Source organism: Montipora foliosa, chromosome 10, assembly GCF_036669935.1.
Source record: "Montipora foliosa isolate CH-2021 chromosome 10, ASM3666993v2, whole genome shotgun sequence".
NCBI lineage: Eukaryota > Metazoa > Cnidaria > Anthozoa > Scleractinia > Acroporidae > Montipora > Montipora foliosa.
Window position 1 is genome coordinate 8,899,118 of NC_090878.1, and position 10,000 is coordinate 8,909,117.

The 10,000-nt window shown below is 39.8% G+C and overlaps 2 protein-coding genes across 2 annotated transcripts in view; both read left to right on the plus strand.

Moving 5' to 3' along the window:
- LOC137972495 (cell adhesion molecule DSCAM-like) overlaps nt 1-1,248 on the plus strand; it is a 24,390-nt gene extending 23,142 nt beyond the window's left edge. Inside the window, exon 8 of the mRNA XM_068819249.1 lies at nt 824-1,248. Within this exon, the coding sequence (XP_068675350.1) occupies nt 824-1,248 (425 nt within the window). The remainder of the gene's footprint in view (nt 1-823) is intronic.
- A 19-nt stretch (nt 1,249-1,267) lies between these two features.
- The window catches only part of LOC137972496 (phosphatidylinositol phosphatase PTPRQ-like), a 15,919-nt gene continuing 7,186 nt past the window's right edge, over nt 1,268-10,000 (plus strand). Inside the window, exons 1-6 of the mRNA XM_068819250.1 lie at nt 1,268-1,307; nt 2,340-2,642; nt 3,990-4,292; nt 5,639-5,941; nt 7,288-7,590; nt 8,937-9,239. Coding sequence (XP_068675351.1) covers nt 1,268-1,307; nt 2,340-2,642; nt 3,990-4,292; nt 5,639-5,941; nt 7,288-7,590; nt 8,937-9,239 — 1,555 coding nt within the window. The remainder of the gene's footprint in view (nt 1,308-2,339; nt 2,643-3,989; nt 4,293-5,638; nt 5,942-7,287; nt 7,591-8,936; nt 9,240-10,000) is intronic.

Genomic DNA, 10,000 nt, shown 5'->3' on the forward strand with positions numbered 1-10,000 from the left:
TTCATCTCTGACGATTTGAAATGGAATGCGCATGTTGCTGAGATAGTTAAGAAGGTAGCGTCCAGACTGTACTTGCTGAGGCAGTTAAAACGAGCGGGCCTCGACCCTCTCGAACTTGTATGTTTCTACACCACATGCATTCGGCCGGTCGCCGAATACGCCTGCGAGACCTTTCATAATAGCCTTCCCATATACCTATCAGATGAACTGGAAAGGCTTCAAAAACGCGCCTTTCGTATCATCTATCCCACCTTGAGCTATTCCGAGGCGTGCGTCGCCCTGGAGCTGCCGCTATTAAGCGCTCGAAGAGAGGAACTCACCACGCGCCTCTTCGATAAGATCCTTCAAGACCCCAACCACAGGCTCCATCACTTACTGCCGCCAAAGAATGAATGCCAAGTAACTCTCAGGAAAAAGAGGACTTTCAATGTCCCTCTTTGTAAGACAAATCGCTTTCAGCGGAGCTTTTTAATGGCAAATTCTTCCCGTTTTTAGCTTTTAGTTCTCGGTGTGCAACCTTGCTTTTAATATATTTTTAGATTTAAATTTTAGATTTAAATTTTAAATAATTTTAGAATCTTTGTTCGATTGTAAATAGCCGTAATTCAGCCCTTGGCTGCAATGGTTTTATTTAATAAAGCTATCTATCTATCTATCTATCAAACCCCGTTGAAGTCCTGAATTTCTTAGGCTTTTATACGCAATTGCTAAAAAGTGCGTTCGTAACTGCGAGGATCATAGCCTTACTTGATTTCATATCTACACTTCAATATATGATGTCTTGCATATATCATTTCATTCGAAAAAAATTATTCCCTTTCAGAACCAAGTGCTCCTCCAACCCCTGTCCAAGGATATAACACAAGCTCCACAAGCATTTTCGTCAGCTGGGGAGTAGTTTCAGAACTTGATCAAAATGGTGTTATACTGAGTTATACAGTTACCTACGAAGCCTTGCCTCCGTCACCGGCTTTAAAAGTAGCCAAAACTGTCAGTGCTCCAAATAGAAGCATTACTTTAGATGAGCTCAATGAATTCACCGACTACAGCATTACAGTATTTGCGTCTACTGTTAAAGGAGGCGGAAATATCAGTGCCCCTATCACTGTGAGAACAGATGAAGACAGTAAGTACGCCAGTTTGAATTGCGCTGCAAACAAAATCATAAACGTATGCCCTTTGATAGTTGAAAATTACTTCTCTGGTAGTTTCAACTTTGCACTTACATTCATAAAAATCATTAAGTGAAGCTCCGATTCTCGCAGTTATGAAGGCAGTTTTTACAAAATGCGTAGAGAAGCCTAAAGGTAATTCCCATGAAAATGACGTACTATCCGTGTACCAATTAAAAATAAAGAAAACCATTTAAAATTAGGGGTCATCGTGCTCGTTTCTTCGGAACACGATGATAAATCGAGTGCAAACTGAATGAAGAGGCAATTTTGGCTTCAAAATGATCATTTCCGCGAAAGAACTGGGGCGAGGTCCAAAACAACACCTTCTTAGAGCGGTTTTCAATTGAGTTTCGAAAGTAATTAGCGAATTACTTTGGTTTTCCATCTACTTCACTCAGTGATTGGTTCATAGTTTTCGCGCCACTTTTTAACCAATCAGAAGTAAAACCAAAACCAATTGTGGCTCGCGCGTCCACATTTTCCCACCTTTTGTGTCGCCTACGTGTAATTACTTCGCGTTTTGATTGGTTTACTGGATTGTCTCCGTCCTTTTTGATTGGTTAAAGTAATTACTATGGTTTTGGTTTTACAACACTCATTTCGAAACCGCTCTAACCGAGAAACGTTATCTTGATTGCACTTAAAAGCTCCTGAGCAGCAAAAAGTGGCTTTTGTTGCCTTTCTGCAGATAGCCGGCGTGAAACTCCGCAATCTCCGAAGTCGCAATGTTATGCGCAGTACGAGATGCGCAGTGGAAAACAACGAAATCGCCTTAAAAAGAAAAACAGCACTTTCACGGGGTTTAAACACAAGACCTCGCGATACCGGTGCGACGCTCTAACCAACTTAGCTATGAAGCCACTCACGTTTCATGTATCATTTCAATCGCTGATTCATGCATCACGGGAACATTACAACTCACAAATGACCAGCTCCCAACTTCCTTGGCTTCATAGCTCACTTGGTTACAGCGTCGCACCGGTATCTCAAGGCCACGGGCTCAAACCCCGTTGAAGTCCTAAATTTCTTAGGCTTTTCTACGCAATTGCTAAAAATTGCGTTCGTAACTGCGAGGATCATAGCCTTACTTGATTTCATATCTACACTTCAATATATGATGCCTTGCATATATCATTTCATTCGAAAAAAATTATTCCCTTTCAGAACCAAGTGCTCCTCCAAACCCTGTCCAAGGATATAACACAAGCTCCACAAGCATTTTCGTCAGCTGGGGAGTAGTTTCAGAACTTGATCAAAATGGTGTTATACTGAGTTATACAGTTACCTACGAAGCCTTGCCTCCGTCACCGGCTTTAACAGTAGCCAAAACTGTCAGTGCTCCAAATAGAAGCATTACTTTAGATGAGCTCAATGAATTCACCGACTACAGCATTACAGTCTTTGCGTCTACTGTTAAAGGAGGCGGAAATATCAGTGCCCCTATCACTGTGAGAACAGATGAAGACAGTAAGTACACCATTTCGAATTGCGCTGCAAACAAAATTATAAACGTATGCTATTTGATATTTGAAAATTACTTTTCTGGTAGTTTCAACTTTGCACTTACGTTCATAAAAATCATTAAGTGAATTCTGATTCTGGTAGTTATGAAGGCAGTGTTTACCAAATGCGTAGAGAAACCTAAAGATAATTCCCATGAAAATAAGGTACTATCCAGATGTTTTTCAAACTCGGCAAAATTGATATTCATACACAGGACATTTAGAAAATGTAATAAAAAGATGGACTCAAAGCGCTTGTTTTTACGCTGTATGCGCTTTGTTCTAAGTGTTTTTACCAAATTTCGCGAAAAGCATTCGAAACTAGATCATCAACCGGAAATTTTTTTTGTTATCAGTGATGAAAAAGCTACTGAATATTACAGGAAACTTCAACCTGCTTGTTTGTCCGGGCTATAATGTTTAATTAAGGTGATTTCAAATTGCTCAATCTTGCAAAGAGATGTAAGCAAACTAGACCGCTACAGTCATCACTATGCATTCAGTGTCATGCAGGCTCAAAAAGCAGTTTCTCGTTATTAATAGGTAATTACTACAACTTCTACTATCCAATTTTGTTTTCCTTAAAATATGTTTTCCGTGTACCAATTACAAATAAATAAAACCATTCAAAATTAGGGGTCACCGTGCTCGTTTCTTCCCAACACGATGATAAATGGATTGCAAAGTGAAGGGGCAATTTCGGCTTCAAAGTGATCATATCCGCCAAAGAACTGGGGCGAGTTCCAAAACAACACCTTCTTAACCGAGAAAAGTTATCATGATTGTACTTGAAAGCTCTTAAACACCAAAAAGCGGCTTTTTTTGCCTTTCTCCAGGTGGCCGGCGTGAAACCCCGCCATCTCCGAAGTCGCAATGTTATGCGCAGTACGAGATGCGCGGTGGAAAACAACGAAATCGCCTTAAAAAGAAAAACAGCACTTTCACGGGGTTTAAACACAAGACCTCGCGATACCGGTGCGACGCTCTAACCAACTTAGCTATGAAGCCACTCACGTTTCATGTATCATTTCAGTCGTTGATTCATGCATTACGGGAACATTACAACCCACAAATGACCAGCTCCCAACTTCCTTGGCTTCATAGCTCAGTTGGTTACAGCGTCGCATCGGTATCTCAAGGCCACGGGCTCAAACCCCGTTGAAGTCCTGAATTTCTTAGGCTTTTATACGCAATGGCTAAAAATTGCGTTCGTAACTGCGAGGATCATAGCCTTACTTGATTTCATATCTACACTTCAATATATGATGCCTTTCATATATCATTTCATTCGAAAAAAATTGTTCTCTTTCAGAACCAAGTGCTCCTCCAACCCCTGTCCAAGCATATAACACAAGCTCCACAAGCATTTTCGTCAGCTGGGGAGTAGTTTCAGAACTTGATCAAAATGGTGTTATACTGAGTTATACAGTTACCTACGAAGCCTTGCCTCCGTCACCGGCTTTAAAAGTAGCCAAAACTGTCAGTGCTCCAAATAGAAGCATTACTTTAGATGAGCTCAATGAATTCACCGACTACAGCATTACAGTCTTTGCGTCTACTGTTAAAGGAGGCGGAAATATCAGTGCCCCTATCACTGTGAAAACAGATGAAGACAGTAAGTACACCTTTTCGAATTGCGCTGCAAACAAAATTATAAACGTATGCTATTTGATATTTGAAAATTACTTTTCTGGTAGTTTCAACTTTGCACTTACGTTCATAAAAATCATTAAGCGAAGCTCTGATTCTCGCAGTTATGAAGGCAGTTTTTACCAAATGCGTTGAGAAGCCTAAAGGTAATTCCCATGAAAATGACGTAGTATCCAGATTTTTTTCAAACTTGGCAAAATTGATATTCATACACAGGACATTTAGAAAATGCAATAAAAAGATGGGGTCACCTTGCTTGTTTTCGCGCGGTATGTGCTTTATTCTAAGTGTTTTTACCGAATTTCGCGAAAAGCATTCGAAACTAGATCATCAACCGGAAAAATTTTTTGTTATGGTGCAAAAGCTACTGAATATTACAGAAAACTTAAACCTGCTTGTTTGTCTGGGCTATAATGTTTAATTAAGGAGGTGATTTCAAATTGCTCAATCTTGCAAAGAAATGTAAGCAAATTGGACCGCTACAGTCATCACTATGCACTCAGTGTCATGTAGGCTCAAAAAGCAGTTTCACGTCATTTATAGGTAATTACTACAACTTCTACTATCCAATTTTGTTCTCCTTAAAATATGTTTTCCGTGTACCAATTACGAATAAATAAAACCATTTAAAATTGGGGGTCACCGTGCTCGTTTCTTCCCAACACGATGATAAATAAATTCCAAACTGAAGGGCAATTTCGGCTTCAAGGTGACCATTTCCGCGAAAGAACTGAGGCGAGTTCCAAAACAACACATTCTTAACCGAGAAAAGTTATCATGATTGTACTTGAAAGCTCTTAAACACCAAAAAGCGGCTTTTGTTGCCTTTCTGCAGATGGCCGGCGTGAAACCCCGCAATCTCCGAAGTCGCAATGTTATGCGCAGTACGAGATGCGCGGTGGAAAACAACGAAATCGCCTTAAAAAGAAAAACAGCACTTTCACGGGGTTTAAACACAAGACCTCGCGATACCGGTGCGACGCTCTAACCAACTTAGCTATGAAGCCACTCACGTTTCATGTATCATTTCAGTCGTTGATTCATGCATCACGGGAACATTACAACCCACAAATGACCAGCTCCCAACTTCCTTGGCTTCATAGCTCAGTTGGTTACAGCGTCGCCTCGGTATCTCAAGGCCACGGGCTCAAACCCCGTTGAAGTCCTGAATTTCTTAGGCTTTTCTACGCAATTGCTAAAAATTGCGTTCGTAACTGCGAGGATCATAGCCTTACTTGATTTCATATCTACACTTCAATATATGATGCCTTTCATATATCATTTCATTCGAAAAAAATTGTTCTCTTTCAGAACCAAGTGCTCCTCCAACCCCTGTCCAAGGATATAACACAAGCTCCACAAGCATTTTCGTCAGCTGGGGAGTAGTTTCAGAACTTGATCAAAATGGTGTTATACTGAGTTATACAGTTACCTACGAAGCCTTGCCTTCGTCACCGGCTTTAACAGTAGCCAAAACTGTCGGTGCTCCAAATAGAAGCATTACTTTAGAAGATCTCAATGAATTCAATGACTACAGTATTACTGTCTTTGCGTCTACTGTTAAAGGAGGCGGAAATATCAGTGCCCCTATCACTGTGAGAACAGATGAAGACAGTAAGTACACCAGTTCGAATTGCACTGCAAACAAAATTATAAACGTATGCTATTTGATATTTGAAAATTACTTTTCTGGTAGTTTCAACTTTGCACTTACGTTTATAAAAATCATTAAGTGAAGCTGTGATTCTCGCAGTTATGAAGGCAGTTTTTACCAAATGCGTAGAGAAGCCTAAAGGTAATTCCCATGAAAATGACGTAGTATCCAGATTTTTTTCAAACTTGGCAAAATTGATATTCATACACAGGACATTTAGAAAATGCAATAAAAAGATGGGGTCACCTTGCTTGTTTTCGCGCGGTATGTGCTTTATTCTAAGTGTTTTTACCGAATTTCGCGAAAAGCATTCGAAACTAGATCATCAACCGGAAAAATTTTTTGTTATGGTGCAAAAGCTACTGAATATTACAGAAAACTTAAACCTGCTTGTTTGTCTGGGCTATAATGTTTAATTAAGGAGGTGATTTCAAATTGCTCAATCTTGCAAAGAAATGTAAGCAAATTGGACCGCTACAGTCATCACTATGCACTCAGTGTCATGTAGGCTCAAAAAGCAGTTTCACGTCATTTATAGGTAATTACTACAACTTCTACTATCCAATTTTGTTCTCCTTAAAATATGTTTTCCGTGTACCAATTACGAATAAATAAAACCATTTAAAATTGGGGGTCACCGTGCTCGTTTCTTCCCAACACGATGATAAATAAATTCCAAACTGAAGGGCAATTTCGGCTTCAAGGTGACCATTTCCGCGAAAGAACTGAGGCGAGTTCCAAAACAACACATTCTTAACCGAGAAAAGTTATCATGATTGTACTTGAAAGCTCTTAAACACCAAAAAGCGGCTTTTGTTGCCTTTCTGCAGATGGCCGGCGTGAAACCCCGCAATCTCCGAAGTCGCAATGTTATGCGCAGTACGAGATGCGCGGTGGAAAACAACGAAATCGCCTTAAAAAGAAAAACAGCACTTTCACGGGGTTTAAACACAAGACCTCGCGATACCGGTGCGACGCTCTAACCAACTTAGCTATGAAGCCACTCACGTTTCATGTATCATTTCAGTCGTTGATTCATGCATCACGGGAACATTACAACCCACAAATGACCAGCTCCCAACTTCCTTGGCTTCATAGCTCAGTTGGTTACAGCGTCGCCTCGGTATCTCAAGGCCACGGGCGCAAACCCCGTTGAAGTCCTGAATTTCTTAGCCTTTTCTACGCAATTGCTAAAAATTGCGTTCGTAACTGCGAGGAACATAGCCTTACTTGATTTCATATCTACACTTCAATATATGATGCCTTTCATATATCATTTCATTCGAAAAAAATTGTTCTCTTTCAGAACCAAGTGCTCCTCCAACCCCTGTCCAAGGATACAACACAAGCTCCACAAGCATTTTCGTCAGCTGGGGAGTAGTTTCAGAACTTGATCAAAATGGTGTTATACTGAGTTATACAGTTACCTACGAAGCCTTGCCTCCGTCACCGGCTTTAACAGTAGCCAAAACTGTCAGTGCTCCAAATAGAAGCATTACTTTAGAAGATCTCAATGAATTCAATGACTACAGTATTACTGTCTTTGCGTCTACTGTTAAAGGAGGCGGAAATATCAGTGCCCCTATCACTGTGAGAACAGATGAAGACAGTAAGTACACCAGTTCGAATTGCACTGCAAACAAAATTATAAACGTATGCTATTTGATATTTGAAAATTACTTTTCTGGTAGTTTCAACTTTGCACTTACGTTTATAAAAATCATTAAGTGAAGCTGTGATTCTCGCAGTTATGAAGGCAGTTTTTACCAAATGCGTAGAGAAGCCTAAAGGTAATTCCCATGAAAATGACGTAGTATCCAGATTTTTTTCAAACTTGGCAAAATTGATATTCATACACAGGACATTTAGAAAATGCAATAAAAAGATGGGGTCACCTTGCTTGTTTTCGCGCGGTATGTGCTTTATTCTAAGTGTTTTTACCGAATTTCGCGAAAAGCATTCGAAACTAGATCATCAACCGGAAAAATTTTTTGTTATGGTGCAAAAGCTACTGAATATTACAGAAAACTTAAACCTGCTTGTTTGTCTGGGCTATAATGTTTAATTAAGGAGGTGATTTCAAATTGCTCAATCTTGCAAAGAAATGTAAGCAAATTGGACCGCTACAGTCATCACTATGCACTCAGTGTCATGTAGGCTCAAAAAGCAGTTTCACGTCATTTATAGGTAATTACTACAACTTCTACTATCCAATTTTGTTCTCCTTAAAATATGTTTTCCGTGTACCAATTACGAATAAATAAAACCATTTAAAATTGGGGGTCACCGTGCTCGTTTCTTCCCAACACGATGATAAATAAATTCCAAACTGAAAGGCAATTTCGGCTTCAAAGTGACCATTTCCGCGAAAGAACTGAGGCGAGTTCCAAAACAACACATTCTTAACCGAGAAAAGTTATCATGATTGTACTTGAAAGCTCTTAAACACCAAAAAGCGGCTTTTGTTGCCTTTCTGCAGATGGCCGGCGTGAAACCCCGCAATCTGCGAAGTCGCAATGTTATGCGCAGTACGAGATGCGCGGTGGAAAACAACGAAATCGCCTTAAAAAGAAAAACAGCACTTTCACGGGGTTTAAACACAAGACCTCGCGATACCGGTGCGACGCTCTAACCAACTTAGCTATGAAGCCACTCACGTTTCATGTATCATTTTAGTCGTTGATTCATGCATCACGGGAACATTACAACCCACAAATGACCAGCTCCCAACTTCCTTGGCTTCATAGCTCAGTTGGTTACAGCGTCGCCTCGGTATCTCAAGGCCACGGGCTCAAACCCCGTTGAAGTCCTGAATTTCTTAGGCTTTTCTACGCAATTGCTAAAAATTGCGTTCGTAACTGCGAGGATCATAGCCTTACTTGATTTCATATCTACACTTCAATATATGATGCCTTTCATATATCATTTCATTCGAAAAAAATTGTTCTCTTTCAGAACCAAGTGCTCCTCCAACCCCTGTCCAAGGATATAACACAAGCTCCACAAGCATTTTCGTCAGCTGGGGAGTAGTTTCAGAACTTGATCAAAATGGTGTTATACTGAGTTATACAGTTACCTACGAAGCCTTGCCTCCGTCACCGGCTTTAACAGTAGCCAAAACTGTCAGTGCTCCAAATAGAAGCATTACTTTAGAAGATCTCAATGAATTCAATGACTACAGTATTACTGTCTTTGCGTCTACTGTTAAAGGAGGCGGAAATATCAGTGCCCCTATCACTGTGAGAACAGATGAAGACAGTAAGTACACCAGTTCGAATTGCACTGCAAACAAAATTATAAACGTATGCTATTTGATATTTGAAAATTACTTTTCTGGTAGTTTCAACTTTGCACTTACGTTCATAAAAATCATTAAGTGAAGCTGTGATTCTCGCAGTTATGAAGGCAGTTTTTACCAAATGCGTAGAGAAGCCTAAAGGTAATTCCCATGAAAATGACGTAGTATCCAGATTTTTTTCAAACTTGGCAAAATTGATATTCATACACAGGACATTTAGAAAATGCAATAAAAAGATGGGGTCACCTTGCTTGTTTTCGCGCGGTATGTGCTTTATTCTAAGTGTTTTTACCGAATTTCGCGAAAAGCATTCGAAACTAGATCATCAACCGGAAAAATTTTTTGTTATGGTGCAAAAGCTACTGAATATTACAAAAAACTTGAACCTGCTTGTTTGTCTGGGCTATAATGTTTAATTAAGGAGGTGATTTCAAATTGCTCAATCTTGCAAAGAAATGTAAGCAAATTGGACCGCTACAGTCATCACTATGCACTCAGTGTCATGTAGGCTCAAAAAGCAGTTTCACGTCATTTATAGGTAATTACTACAACTTCTACTATCCAATTTTGTTCTCCTTAAAATATGTTTTCCGTGTACCAATTACGAATAAAAAAAACCATTTAAAATTGGGGGTCACCGTGCTCGTTTCTTCCCAACACGATGATAAATAAATTCCAAACTGAAGGGCAATTTCGGCTTCAAAGTGACCATTTCCGCGAA